This window comes from Dromaius novaehollandiae, chromosome W (assembly GCF_036370855.1).
Source record: "Dromaius novaehollandiae isolate bDroNov1 chromosome W, bDroNov1.hap1, whole genome shotgun sequence".
Lineage (NCBI taxonomy): Eukaryota > Metazoa > Chordata > Aves > Casuariiformes > Dromaiidae > Dromaius > Dromaius novaehollandiae.
This window is the reverse complement of record NC_088130.1, coordinates 59777447-59792741: the sequence shown is the minus strand read 5'-3', so window position 1 is coordinate 59792741 and position 15295 is coordinate 59777447. Positions and strand designations below refer to the sequence as shown.

The window sequence follows — 15295 nt, the reverse complement described above, 5'->3', positions numbered from 1 at the left end:
TGCTGCTGTCCAGAGAACAGCTGAGATGTCCCTCTAGTAGAGGATATCCACAAACTCTTTTCTTTCTGAAGCTGTAAGAGACCATGCTTCTGATAGCCCTGGGACATGATTGAATAAGGTGAAGGCTCCAAAGTAGTGAAGCTGATTTTTTTTTTTTTTTTTTAATGCTCCCCTAATTTTCTGAAATTCAGCAGCAGTTTCTGAACCTGAAATAGAAACATAGCTGGGAGTAGATCTTTAAAACTTTTTCTCTTCAGTTTTTAGCTGCCTGCTAAAAGCTGTGAAGTGTCAGTTTCCAAAAAAACCATTTCTTTTAGACATGTAGAGAAATGTTCTATGTTTTGTTTTAATATTGATGTTAGCATGCGGCTAGTATTGTAGCTGTACTAGAGACTAGCTCCTCTCCAGTGGGGAAAGGCATTCCTGCCTTTGAAATCCTGTCTTGTACCTCTGGGTCACTTTATTGAACATCGTATCTGCTCATCTAACTCTTGGAAATCCTGCCTACCTTCTTGCCAAGGCCAGTTGGATGTTCATTGGGCACCCACATGCATCAGCCCAGCAAACGAGCAAGATTAGTTCACCTGTCAAGCCTGAGACCGCAGAAGCCAGGCTTGTGGCCAAGCTGAAATTACAGCCTTTTGTGCTACCTTACTATTGTGCAACAAAGAGCAGCATGCTTGCGTTTTATCACAAAGCGCCGCTCCCTTTCCCTGCAGGCAGGACCGAGGCGTATTCTGTACAAAAGTTGTTTGGAGACGTGGGCTGTGCAGTCTCGAGTCAGGCTGTGCCGACCCCTGCAAGCACAGAGCGTTCGTGCAGCGGCAGCGCCAGCCTCTGCCTTGTGCGCTCGTGCGTGAGTCATTACCCCGCTTGCTTCTAGATCGATAACTGAAAGTGACAGGATGAAGACGATATTTGCCATATAACAACATTCTGAATCTATTTCTGCATGGAATCAAATTATTTTTACTGGCTTCTGTGCTAGATAATTTTGAATATCTTTTTGGATATGTTGCCTTCGTGGTCCCCAGTGTCCCTCCTCACTTGCTCAGCAGCCCAAGAACTGATGGTAAAACACTGTAAGGGATACTTGGCCAGAGATAACTCTAGGTTTTTGTTACAGCTTAAAGCACATTCTGCTCCTGAATGTGCCCAGGAACTAGAAATATTTATAGACGGTCTATAATCTCTTGTGTTTTACTGCCAGCCAGCAAAGGGCAAAGTTGAGACTGACTTTGCAAATGTGGTTACTGCATTTCCTGACCTGACCTGAGTAGTTCACTTTGCACTTGAAGGTTCATTTTAAACCTTTCTCTGGACCTAGATAATTTTTTTTAATGGCAGGGCTGGAAGGGGGGACATGACAAAATCCTAAACCACCATGTCCCTTTCTTTACTCACCGTCTTTGTTTAGACAGTCTGGTGAGACAGTAAAATATCTATGCAATTGATTTTTGTATATCAACATATGGTAGCCATAAAAATGGGCAATGACTGTTCTGAACGCTGCATGGCCCTTTCTTATGGATATGGTGCAATAACCAAGGATGAATGATAATTGGGAAGTAGTTCTACTTTTCTCTATGCCAGAAGCCACAGTTTTGGCTCTAGCAAGTAAAGCTTTCTATCCATTGAGCTATGACATAGGTGAAGCAGTGAGCAACTTGCAGCCTGGGAAATCTGAAAGAGGTGGAGGATTTTGTAGCTGCTTCCTTGTAAACTGCTGAGTTCTCTTGCACGGATTGAGCTATAGCTTCAAAATGTGCTATTGTAATTAAAGCAAAATGTGCTATTGTAATTAAAAACAAAATGTTGAAAGCATGAGAAATTTGCAAAGCACAAGAACTCCCAAATATGCTGACTTTTGAGAGCTTGTACTGGCAGTCAAAAGGAATTTTTCAGGAACATGGGAAGTCCATATGCCTATGATGATTTTGCTCTGTTGCTGTCTAAATTGAATAGTGCTGCATAGGCAGGTTGCTGTCGGCATTTAACACTGTGTCAGTTACAATTTCCAATATTAGCATCGATGTGCTTTATATTCCAAAGTGTAGAGAGTATTTAAGGCTATCCAGCGTGCTCTGTCTGTAAATTTGCTCTTGATCTCCCTCTCATGTCTGGCACATGCTTTCATGTTCTTTGCAAACTCAGTCCATAATTAGCACGATCTGTATGAACACAGCTGCTTGTGTAGAGGAGGTTGTACTCTGTTGTGAGGCTCATATAATCTTTTGTATGGACTGAAATCACACATGGGCACTTTTTTCCTTATATGTGAATGCTGTTTAGTAATATTTAAAATTAAGATTTGCTTCAGTGCAGTACATTGGCACTTGCACACGACAGATCTGAATAACAAACCGTAGACAGTTATTTAAATAAAGGCTTAAGTGGTGAGTTTTTGCTTAAACATAGACAGTACCCCTCCCATTTGTAATATGTGACTATGTCCTAAATAGCAGGGAGCAGAGGGATGACCTGCTCTCCAAGCTCTAAGGTCCTATCGCTGAAGCCAGTTCTCACCTTCCCTGTTTATGCTGTGCCAGCACCACCTCGCATAAGGCATCTCCCTGAGATGCAGCAGTGGCTGTTTTAATGGCTTCTTCCTCTGCAACCTCCCATATTCTGCTCTACCATTTAGCTTTTCCTCCCAAGCGAGGAGAGAGGGCGGATACAAAACTTGTCCTGCTTCTAGGGCCTGCTTGTCTCAGAGACTTGACCATGTTGCAAGGCAGTCGGGCTAGCACTTTTCTTGTGAACTGTATTTATGCTTCTTTAAAAGAAGTCAATGAAGTGCTATTTCAGGGCTAGCCAGCTTCCTGCAAGCCTTAGAGGATGAGCTGTGCTATCATCAGAAGTTAATCTTACTCATGCACCCTCACAGTGAGATCAGCAGGCCAAAGAAATGGGAGGATGTTCTGGAGAAGGCTTGGGGAAGACAAGAACAGCATTAAAGCAGAGAAAATTTCTAGCCTCAATTCTCCCTCCTGGCACTCCAGAGCTGTGCTTTTATCTGCAGATGAAGTGGCTACAGGGCCCTGGAAAAGAGTGTCTTTTCCTCCCTTCATACTCATTTGCATCTCTTACATGCAAAATGGTAGGTTGAAATGGAGTCCAAATGGAGTGTGCTGTGTCTCTGTCTACATGCAGACAGTGGGTATGGAGGTCTCCCTTTTCTTGTATAACACATGGATGAAAGGAGAGAAAAAGGAAATAAAAATGCTCTGAGATGCTGAAAAGGTAAAGAAGGAACCCAAGGGAAAAAGGGGAAGTTACCAAGGAAGAGGAAATATAGGGGAGAAGGACAAAAGTAGCACAGGACCAGCAGTCTGCAGAGGCTGGGCCATGCTGTGTTCTGCTGATCCAGCCCAAGCGATGGTACAGGCCCTACTCACTGGTAGTTTGTGTATCAGTAAGAGCGTTTTGGGGGGACTTTGACTGGATACATAGATAATAGCATTCAGGCAACTAACAGTAACAAGCTTTCATGAGGTTTACTGAAACAGCACCAACTGTCTGACAGTGATGTTGTGGAAAGAGGAAGGGCAAGGTGTTATTCTGAGGGCTTTTAGATCATCTGACTATTCGCTGGATGCTGCAGGGATGGCGTATGTGCTGGGGAAAGGTCCATTTGGGGTGCTCTACTTCATGCTGTACCTTGCTGTCTTTCCTGTCCCTCCTCCAGGTGGTTTGAGCAGTTTGTGATGCAGTGGCTGGATGAAAATGAAGATGTTTCTTTGGAATTCTTGCACGGTGCTCTGGAGAGAGATAAAAAAGATGGGGTATGTAGGTCACTGAAAAGAGGACTGCAGTATTCAGTGCCCAGAACCAAACAATAATGCTGTAAATTCAGCTGTCATACAAAGGAAGGATGCAGTCCTTTTTGCACTAGGAAACTTGTTGATCATAGTACTTTTGTGTACAGGTCACAAAGAGCTGTTTTACACTAATAGTGAGGTGCAAACCATTCATTTATGCCTGTTGTGTTCTGCCGTTATTAATCTTTCAGCCAGTGGCTTGGTGCTCTCTCATCTCTTTGTGTTTGTAAGATATGTAATTGAAATATAAGGCACTTAGCATGTGCTTAATCACAGCAGTGAGGATATGACCTTAATCCACCTACGGACTAATCTTATTCTTAGTTTGCTGAGTATTTCCAATGGAGAGCACGAGCCTTGCAGTTTGTTCTGTGACTGTTGGTGCTGTAGCCTGTGATGTGATGCTAACGTCAGCATTCCCCTTAATGTCTACATTAAAAAAAAAATCTTTAAAAAAAAAAAAAAAGAAAACCTCTTCGCTCTCTTCTTTACTCGTTAACTGACAGGCAAACAACGCATTTCATCAAGGGTCTCAGCATCACGCTGCATTTCCTTAGTGCTTGTCAAATCGTAGCTGGTGAAGGATGGTAAACCTATAAACCCAGCAAAACTGTCTGTTTAGCTCCTCTGGGCCTCTTGGAGAGCTTCTGACTAATTCTAAGGAAGTTGTGGGTTTTCGTGAAGTTGTCCTGCCTCCAGGACTGTGAATGACAGAGATACCCATGAAATGTCAGACCTTTCCATCTGAGAATGACTCTGTGTGCTTCTGTTTTAGTTCCAGCAAACATCTGAGCATGCTCTGTTCTCCTGCTCGGTCGTGGATGTCTTCACCCAGCTCAATCAGAGCTTTGAGATCATTAAGAAGCTGGAGTGCCCAGACCCTGTCATTGTTGCGCATTACAATAGGAGATTTGCTAAGGTAATATCCTCAACATCCAGCTGTTTGTCTGCCCTTAGTGAGATGAAAAATAGTATCACATTTTGAAGGACCCTATTTGGTCTGTGGTTTTGGCTTGATTTCCTGGAGCTCCCCTTCAGTGATGGGGTACAAATAACAGTACTGCCACCTTGTCTTCACAGACGATTGGGAAAGTGCTAATGCAGTATGCTGACATCCTCTCCAAGAGCTTCCAGTCCTACTGTTCCAAGGAGAAACTGGTGAGTCGTGATGAATTCCTCCTCCACCCTGAGGAATCATGTAATTGTCCCAATAAAACAAGTTTCCCTGCACACTGAATCTGATCATGTGGATGATGTAAATATGATCAGTAGTCCTGTTTTTATCATCATCCCTATAGTTTTGTGGATTGAATTCTGGCTTAGCCATAAAATAAAACTAGACCCTGGAGGTGATCTGCAGGGCTTGGAGACTGTTAGGTCCCCTTGGAATTAACTTCTACTCTGCCTGTCTGCATTCTGCATTAGAGAGGTGATAGGTGATGGGCACAGGTTGTTCTCTAGATCTGGTTCTCAGAAGCACTCTTGGTTTACTTTTTTCTCAATCTAATTAACTTTCTGTTTAAACCCCAATTTAGTAAAATTCAGGATATTAAATGAAACAAGGACTTTCATTTTTGAAACCTGGGTGTGTCCCATGCTGTTTTTGGTATCTCCCACAGCTGTGTTGGGATGGAAGTAGGGAGAGGAGGAGTCTATTGCTCAAGCTGCCCTTCATTACTGCTCTCAGGCTTGGCCTAGCAGACTCCAAACATCTCTTTGGGTGCAGCTCTGGCTGGTAGTTCCCCTTCTGACCTGAGATTTACACAACTCACAATAGCACATGGCAGCATTAAGAGGCTGAAGGCAACAACAGTTTCGACTTTTGGAGGGCATGCGGGGAGAGAGTTGGGCCTTGTCCTTGCACCTATTTCTTCTCAGCTCATTCTCTATGATAGAGGTGAGGACGAAAATACAACTGAGAATTCCCTGATCTGGGGTTTCTGGAACTGGCCATTTCATTTCAAGCTGGAGAAAGAAGGACGTTCCTTTTTTTAGGGTTGAGTGCTGAAATCTGTGCCTTTCCTCCTATTTGACTCATGGAGGCAGTGATACTTGGAGGAGGGTGTCTGAGGCACAGACTGTACCAGTGGATGAATATATGTTAGCATCCAGAGCAGTAACAGGCACCTGCCTTTGTCCCTTCAGCCCTGCATCCTAATGAATAACATCCAGCAACTGCGGGTACAGTTGGAGAAGATGTTTGAAGCCATGGGTGGTAAAGAGGTAAGAGCGTTAAGAGACTGAGTAATTATTACTCAATTTTACTGCAATGTTACTAGGTTATTAGCATCATCCTGGTACTTGCAGACTGCAGTCATGAAGAGAGCCCCGTGACACCTGGCACTATAGTAAGTGTGAAGGGACAGCCATGCCTGGAGATTTTTCAGCTAAATTTATCATAAGATGCAGGAGGGAGTGTTTCAAGGCACAGAATAGAGTGGAGGAGGGAAGAGAGTAATCTGTAACATGTTCATGTGGGCTGGTTGTGGGCATGGCTGGTGGTTTCAAGACTCTGAAGTAAGACAGATGTGTCTGAGAACTGTTGACATCAAGTCATTTTACATGACATAAATGTGGGACAGTACCTCTGATGTTAAATGTCCAATATCTAATGTATTGCAAACTCGCAAATGCTGAGTTACATGGTCAGGCTTTGTTGGATGCTCAGAACTGTCCATGAATATAGATATATTTCTTAGCTTTCCTTTCTTTTTTCTGAGATGGCTGTTCTCACAAAAATAGGGGTTTTTTTCTCCCCCAAATAACTGTTTCTGTTCTGATATAATCTGTGTACTTTTTTTTCTTTTTCATTGCTTTTCAAGATTCAGGAAGATGAAGAAAAGGCTGCTGATGCTGCTGTTAGGAAAAAATTGTTTTCAAAGCCTGAGTGCATTTTCTTTTGGCTGTGTTGTGGTAGAATCTGTGCTATGACCTATATACCAAGAGGAAAGTTCACTTTGCTAATGGGCAGTTCACTTTTTGCCTGCATTGCTGTTTCAAATCTTTCTCGTGCTTAGTGGCAGAATTCTATGACGTGGCAAAATCTCTACTAAAAGGTTCGTCTCGTAAGGCAAGAGAGATCTCTCTTATCCTTTCACATGCGATCTGAACAGTCCTAACTTCTTAGTTACATCAAGAACTAGAATTTTATCCTCTCGGCTGTAATAGCAATGGTAGCTAAGTGCTTGTTTTTTCAGGAAAAAATAGACTTGTGATGAAATGTTTGTGAAATGATTTATAAAGTTTTAATGCATGTGCACTCAATTTCTCTTAAGGAATCAATTTGTCAAATTGTCAAATTATTGCATAGCACTGGCCTTTAAGTAGGGTTTCCCTGTGCTTAGAATTGAAAATACCAACAAGTTAACTGATACTATGTTAAATTGGGGGGAAAAATGCATTTAATGGGACTGTGAGCTGCATCTCCTAGACTAGACCTTTCCTGCATTCTACTGTTTAAAACTTTCCCCAGATAGTAGCTGAGGTAGAACAGAGGTAATGAGCCACTGTTTGCCCTGTATTGTGGAACTGGACAAGAGAAAAAGAGAGAGGAGCCCAGCCTGGGAGCAATAAAACACATAGAAAAAGCCTGATTAACATGCTAGAAAGCTGTTTTTGGAAGTAATTTCTTTTTTTCTTTTTGAATTCTGCTTGTTCACTTCATTAGGCTGCCACTGATCACCAGAAATAAATTGTGTTGTGCTAGGTGCCTGAATTATTTGCCATCCCTAGGGCTTTTTCCTCTTGGTGACCATGTAGTGCTTTGCTTTTTGAGCTGAAGACCTACCAGATCCTCTGTTTTGCTAGAGTAAACAAGGTCTTGTTCTAGTTTGAGTAGTCCCTTCTCTGATGGAGATTAAACCTGGCTAGTGAGTATCAGTTGGTGAGACAACAGCTTTGAAAATGGAATCATGTAGTCAAACATGCTGTTGGAAATGCATCTCTATTGAGTTTTATCCTCTCCTTCAAGAAGGGCAGTTCTTAGTTCGTGCAATAGATTTGGTGTATGTTCAACTATACATCACACAGCAGCCTGCAGAAATGTAAACGTTGTCCTGACTGCTGTACCCAGAACAGAACTGCTTCCTTGGGGGATTAATGAAGTAGCATTAGTGGTATGTCCTGGCCCTCTTGAACTGTTCGCCTGTTTGTGTTCTTGTGTGTGGTGTTGAGAATTAAGTACCAGATATTCTGTTGTTCCAACAATAGTCAAGTTAGATGTACCACATGCAAAGCCAGAACTTGGGGATCAATTTCAGTTACTGCATGCTCACGGCTCCATTTGCTTCTGATTCACAGATGCATGTCCATCTGCAGAATACTAGCCCTGCAAGTCTCTGGAGAGCTTTTAAATACTGCTGCTCCCTGGTGCTCTTTGCCAGCAGGTCCCAAAGCACTCTCCAAAGAAAGTTCATGTTGTTTATTCTTTTTTACAAAGTTACAGTTAGGGAAATGAAAAGACAGTGGCTCACCTGTCGTTTCCTGCAGTGTAATGGTGTAACAAGGAATAGAAGTGCTTGCCCAGTACTATATCATGAGATTAGGCTCCTTAATATGGTATCTGCCTTCTGTCTTTCCCCAGGTGAGGAATGTTATCTCTGCCCCCACTTCTTTTATTCTTTTTCAAACTTGTGCTTCGAAGGCATTAAGTAGGGGCAAAAATTGGTCCAACATCACCAGGTTTCATGTGTGACATCATGTAGTCCATGAACAGTACTGGTAGGAAAGGTAGGACATCAAGGGCTTTAGAGAGGTCTGTGAGGAGTGATTCTTTTGTGTCTGTGCTTGAGATACCAAGGAATCTTTATAGGAAGAAAAATCTTGCATGATTTTTAGGGTTTATAATTAATACTTCAGTCCCTTTTGAGGTCTGTTATCTCATGGGGTCAAAACAGCTTCCGGGTGGCTCAGAAGCCCTCTCAAACATTCCTGAAGCTGGTTTTGAAAATTTATGCATTTATGGAGTGACATTTAGCATTCAAAATATAAAGGACAGTGGAGTCAGGGGTGAGTGCTGGACAGAAGCTGATTACATAAATACTTTTTAGAACTGGGCTGCTCTGTGCTAAAATGGGATGTGTATGTTCATTGCTAGCACTTGACTGTATCTGGCCTCATGTATGTAATTATTCATTCATTATCTAATTAAACCTAATGAGACCTGCGTTTTCTACTCACCTCTGCAGTTTTCCTGCAGACATCAGCTTGCCCTGCATACACTCCTTGAGGCCAGTGTAAGCCTTTCTGATTTTGCTGGTGAGAATGGGCTCTGTAGCCTGTTACTTTGCTCGGCTTTTCATGAGTTATGAACTCATAACATTGAAAATAAAAGCTGCCCTACTGCGTTGCCTACTCCTAGAGTCTAGGATATGCTAGAGATGTGCTGTGGAAACCTAGTTTAAAACAGCATTTCTGCACTTTTTGTGAAGTCCAAGTGTCTAGGGCGAGTATCAGAGACAAGCACTGCTTAGAATGCATAGAATTAGCTATTGAGTAGTAGCAGATTGTCGTCATACAATTTTCATGCCTTTGGTTACAAGCTAAGCTAAGCTGTACAGTTAATGCTTCAGGAAACTCTCTTAGTGCTCAGCCAGATTTAGCCCACATTTTAAATCCTCAGCTACCTGAATAACAAATTGCAGGACAACTTTAAAACAGTCAGCACTTGGCAGGAATGTTCTCACAAGATCTATGGCATCTACTGATTGCTTTTCATTAGCTTCCCAAGAGCTGTAGCTAGATAAGGCCACTCTAGCATTTGAGAAGCACGCAGCTATTGCCAGTATTAAGTTCTCTAGGTTTCTCATTCCTGAAACCTATAGGAAAGTAGGGAGAATCATGAAAATTCAGAGCAGTGAGTCCTTTTAAGGAGGTTGAATGTGTTTAGCTTCCTGCCTCACAGTTACCTTTGCAGAGAGAAGTTCCCAGGAACTAGTGGAGGATGGCAGAACAAGAATCAGCAACTTCAAGCTGGAGCCAGATGAGTCCTGTAACTTGCATGCGGCTAAAATAGGGTAGCAGGACAAAATTCTCTGGCTGCTCCTATGTCAGATCAGACCTGATGATTTCACAGGCTTTCAGATGTGAATTAGTTAACATCATCAACCATCTAGAAAGACAGAGCTGAGTTTCTGTAGCTAAAGAAGAGCCTTCCAGTTTTGGTTGCTCACTCCTCATCGCTGTGTGTAGGAATGAAGGAAAAACTAAAGACATCTCTTGGAGAAATTGGAAGCCCAAGAAATTGGAAGCCCATGGCAGCAAATTCACAGGTTCAATTTCATCCATAAGAGAAGCAGAAGAAGGTCAGCCTAAAATGAAATTTATAATACCATGCTGTAAGTACCACTGTGCAGATTAGCAGAGAACTTGAGGTTCCAGCCCTGTGTCTGTTTGGATGAGACTTTGAGGCCCAGATTCTCTGAAGTGCCAAGTTCCAAGTCTTCTCAGAAAATCCATAGGGCCCTGCTTTGTTCCCCAAAATGTAAATATAGGGTTAGTGCTTCCCATTTAACATCTCAAACATGGTACTGTGGAAGTGCCAACCATTATCTCCACTGGAATTGGAGCATTTGCTCAGAGATCAGAAGCCACCTGGCTGTGGGTGCTGTCCCATGTTTTGCACAGAGAAATTTTCATTAGCTTTCTTCCTCTGAATCATCTCCTGTACACCCACAGAATGGAGATCGTAAGCCTGCTGAGCTCTCATTTCCGATAGAGATGGTCTGGACGTGACATATGGCAGTGATCCAACTATCTAATATTGCTTTCTGCTTTGCTCTACCAGCCAGATTTATCATGCAGTCCAAGTAGCACTTCCTACTATCAGTGATAGCTGATATACTTAGAATTCATTGGCTGAGCAGCAGAATAGACACTGTTTCATTTGAGAGCTGTTATCAGTGCTTCACCATATTGGCAAAGAACAGTTTGCAGCTATATCACGTGCTACAGGGACACTGTAACCAATATGTGACTTATATGCATGAGGAAACAGCAATACACACCTGCACGTACCTTCCTTATGGACTTAACTCATGATCAGATAATTCCCTAAAGTTTACTTTGAGCCAGTACCTAAGCATTAGCAATTGGTAACGTATTATCTAGACTCCTTCTTCTGTAGCAGTAGTTGTTCAGAAAAAAACAGCCTTTGCAGGATGACAGAGGACATGGTGGTCACTTAACCAGAATGCTCATCACCAGAGCTGCCTTTGGCTTTGCTTCCCGAGGATAAGGCTAGGCACCTCTAAGTCAAATCTGGGCAGCTGTCTTGCCAGTTGCACCCAGAAAGCCATGAGCTTATGTTCTGGAGGAGACACGGTTCCTCACTGTGGTTACTGGAGCTTGTCCCTGTGGTGAAGCACTGCTCCAGCTGTCCCTTCTTGCAATAGAGGTATCAGACTTTCTTCTTTCAAGTGTAGCAGCAAGGAAAAACGTAGAGACTCTCAGTCATGTCACTTCACAGTAAAAACGATTGGTTAATTGCATAGTTCATGAACCAAGGCAACAAGTTGTTGATCCTGACCTAAAACATGTCTAGATCCAGCACGCACACATCTGGTAACTAATAAAGAAGCAGAAGTAAACAGAGAGGAATACTTGACCCATAGAAATTTCTTCTGGCCTTTTTTTCAACTGGAAAAGCAATCGCTTGAAATGTTTGGGCCAATGGTGAGCTGAACTTGCCCCAAATCTACCAGAAATGGACAAAATCAGAGCACTGTTCACAGAACACTGTGCTGTTATTTATCAGTAGTGAACCAGGCAGCTTGTGACTTGTTGCCGCTGTACACTAATGTGAGAATGGAAGGCTTGTGCAGGGGCAAGGCAAACATCACGAACAGACATTGTTCTTTGTTTTGTCATCTACAAGTTTGGCTAGAATGGCTGCTGACTGACAGCCCTCTGCCTTCATACCAAGGGATTTACAAAGGTAATAGAAATGTAAATTAATAGAGGAAAATAATCACAGCAAGTGATTAGGCTCAAGTAACCACCATCTGCATATTTTTCACCATTTCTTAAATTCCGATCCAGGACTTTCATTAGTGCTGTTTCAAATGCCTAATAGAGTCAGTTTTCCATGCCAGCTTGTGATAGGAAAATGAATGGATCTGATTCCAAATCCCCTAAGGCTTGGCTTCCTCTGACAGATGCTAAAGAATATAATCAGGGCTTCAGTACTGAATGTAATAGTGGGAATTCCTATCATGTTCAAATCCTGTGTAGCTGCATGCATGGATATAACGTAAAAATCTAAACTGATTACTAGCCACTGTGCTGGCATCTGGCTGATTACACTGGTAAATAGATAGTCTGCTTAGAGGTAAAGCTGAAGCTCTGAATGCTGAATGCACACATTTTTGGAGGGTTTTTTTTGTTTGTTTTACAACCAGAAGCTTGCCTGCATACAAACGCAATATCTATTTTACAAGTTACTCTTTCAGGGCAAATGATCCCAAAATGTTCAACATGTGGTATTATGTATACACACAGGCAGCCTGCTCAGAAAGTGGTTTTGTTTTGAGGCTGGAGGGATGAAAACAGCCAGAATACAAGCACTTCATGAATGCAGAAACAGGTGGCTTTGGGCTGAGAATGATGGAGCAAGCACCATCTTACAGCACATGCCAAGATGTCAGCAAACTCCATGCAGTGCTTGGGCATTTTTTTTTCCCCCATATATATGGATAGATAGATATAGTCTTCTCTGAAGAACTGTATACCCAAATTATCTGGATCCTTGCGAGAGCAGAGCTGCATGCGCTTAGTACCTGTAGCTGAGATTATGCTTTCCAAAAGTTATCAGTCCATGACAGTTCCTGATGCGGTACTTGTGGCCAGATTTGCAAAATAGCTGGGGAGCAGTCTTCTGAGAGCAGTGGCTGGGTCAGTCTTAAGTTTGAATACTGATAACAGGGCGGAAGGTGAAATAGCATCTTTCAAGATCATGCGTGGAGAGATGCACAAGTAGATAACGTCAAGTCTGAAACAGCCAAGTCTCCTTCTGAGCTTGAAGTAGTATCAGGAAGAGGACTGTGAGGATATCTATGCCTAAGGCAAACTCTCACTGCTGTTTGGTCAAGTATCTGTTGACAATCTCACAGCTTCTATAACAGCAGCAGGCAGTGGAGGAGAGGGTCCTAGTGTGCAAAGTCCAGTGGTGAGAGTTCACATGCTTATTAATGGTGCCCTCAACAGTGAGCACGAATGCTGTGAAGGACAGCAGACTGACCTCTGGTTCCATGCTAAGTTCTCTTCTTTCATCTACAGTTGGACACAGAAGCAAGTGACCATCTCAAAGAGCTCCAGGTGAAGCTGAACAATGTTTTGGATGAGCTGAGTGCAGTGTTTGGTAACAGGTGAGTGTAATTAGGTTCTCAGTCCTTGAAGCATTCTTTTCTTTCATCTAGCCTCATTTGTTGAGGTTAAGAAGAGAAAAGAAACTCATGTCAACTGTATTTCATTTTTTTTTGTCATGAATTCATGGCCTTTTCGAATGCTGAGACCACATAAAGAAGTGGGAAATGTTTTAAAAAGTCTGTTTTCTATATTGCTTTACGTAGAAAGGTAACATGGAGATCTCTCAGCTGTGAAATGTATTTGAATTACATAGACTGATTTTTTTTCTGTAAACAGTGCTTGTCAGTAACTCAATTACCTGCTCCTTTATTACTCTGAAAGCAGTTTCCAGCTTAGCATTTATGAAGCGACATTCTTGTTCAAACATTCTGCACTGAACGTATGAAACAGCTGAGTGATTTCTGATTGTTAAATGAATATTGGAATAAGAGGGAAATGGGTTTAGAATTTGAGATTGACTTGGTCTAATGTTGCAATGAATGTTGTTTTCCAGTGTTTCAAAGGGAGAAGCTCTTTAAAGAACTGCCAGAGTAATTGTCGGCAATTAAATTTTATTTCAAAACATGATACGATTTACCTGAGGATAAAAATGTGCTCGACTTTGTAATAATTTTGCAGTGAAGCAAAAAGATGTCAATTAAGCAAAATCTAGAAATGGAGGGTTCCCAGCTGATCTTCAAAAATAACCATTTCTTACGATAAACCCCATTCATTTCATATTGTGCTTTATAACAAGATTATTGCAGGCATGTAGAGTGGTACAGCCTAAACATGGATGAGGAGAATAGAGCAAATTGTACCAACTTAGCTTCCTACAGTCTATAGATTTGCAGGACTTACGACCAAAAATCACTGTGGGATTTGTCAGACTAGCTGGATTTCAGTGCACAGCGCTAAGTGGGTAGCTCCCATTGCCGCTATTGGATGGCATAGCAAGAAATGGAGAGATTCAAGCTGTAACTGATCTGAAACAATAAGGTTCATTATTAGATGGAGGATGAGTGAGAAATCATAATTAGGGGGTGAATATTGTTACCTGACACTTATCTCCGTGGTGTCACTGCTACAAGACAATTAGGGTTGAATCTTGACATTTGCAAATATAATTTGAAGAGATTATTCAGTATCAGCACACATACCAGGCAGTGTTTTAGAGAGATGTGCCAGATTTAACCAGTCAGAGGGCGCAGCTGCTTCACTTACTCCTTAACAGTAATAGAGAATGAAAAGTGGAGCTGCAGTTTACTGTATGAGCAGGATCTCCTCCTGAAGGATGTAGATGTGGGAGGTAAGACCGATATCCACAGTATTCTGTGCAGGGTCTGCAAGGAGCTGCTCCCACAGCACTGTGCACACCTGACGCTGCAGATCTCACTTGCTTCATCTGTGTGAGATAATTGCACCTGCTGGGAAAGCAGCCCGCATCCTGAGAGTCCTGCCACCTTTGAGCTGAGAGATGATGATGTCTGGACATGGAAATGTTTTCCACTTTACAGGATTTCTCAGGAAAAAGGAACCCTGAAAGGGTTTACACTTCATGCAAGGCTGATTGCTGTTTTGCTCTGGGAGTCTGTAGGAGGGAAGGGAGGAAATCCTGTAAGAATTAGGGAGCACAAGGCCCTGTCTGACAGCCTAGGTGAGGTTTGTCTTTTAACTCGCTGTTGCCAAGGGTTCCTGTTGAGCCGTGCATTTACATGGACTTCACATTCAGGTGAAACTGTTACCACAGTAACTGATTTACCAGTTTTCATCACTGGTGACAATTTTACCTTGTATTATTTTTTATCTTTTAAGAGATGCTGCTGTTTTTGCTCCCCCAGCTGGAGGTTTACAGCATCTTGAAGCAGGATCCCACAACTGATGCAGGATTTGGGAGAACTGTGGGGTAGGATTAGCCTGTAATAGAATAAGGACTGTCAGCAGTGCAGGAAATTCCTGGTACTATTTTTCTCTAGCACAGCTGATGTGGCTTATGTCTCTGACTAAGCTGCTGTTGTAGCCACAGCTGGCTGCTGCAAGCCCTCCTCTGCTAAAAATGGGGGGAAGTGGAAATGGAGGCTGCCTGTGGAGAGAGCTCTTGTGTCTATCTGGAATTGCAGTGAGAAGCAGGT

At 42.5% G+C, this 15295-nt stretch overlaps 1 protein-coding gene across 4 annotated transcripts in view; it reads left to right on the top strand.

Moving 5' to 3' along the window:
* Window positions 1–15295, top strand: part of LOC135323470 (protein unc-13 homolog B) — a 218247-nt gene that overhangs the window by 176816 nt on the left and 26136 nt on the right. For all 4 annotated transcript variants that reach the window (XM_064500800.1, XM_064500799.1, XM_064500801.1 and 1 more), the window contains 5 exons: window positions 3689–3785; window positions 4597–4740; window positions 4902–4979; window positions 5967–6044; window positions 13095–13183. In XM_064500800.1, coding sequence (XP_064356870.1) covers window positions 3689–3785; window positions 4597–4740; window positions 4902–4979; window positions 5967–6044; window positions 13095–13183 — 486 coding nt within the window. The remainder of the gene's footprint in view (window positions 1–3688; window positions 3786–4596; window positions 4741–4901; window positions 4980–5966; window positions 6045–13094; window positions 13184–15295) is intronic.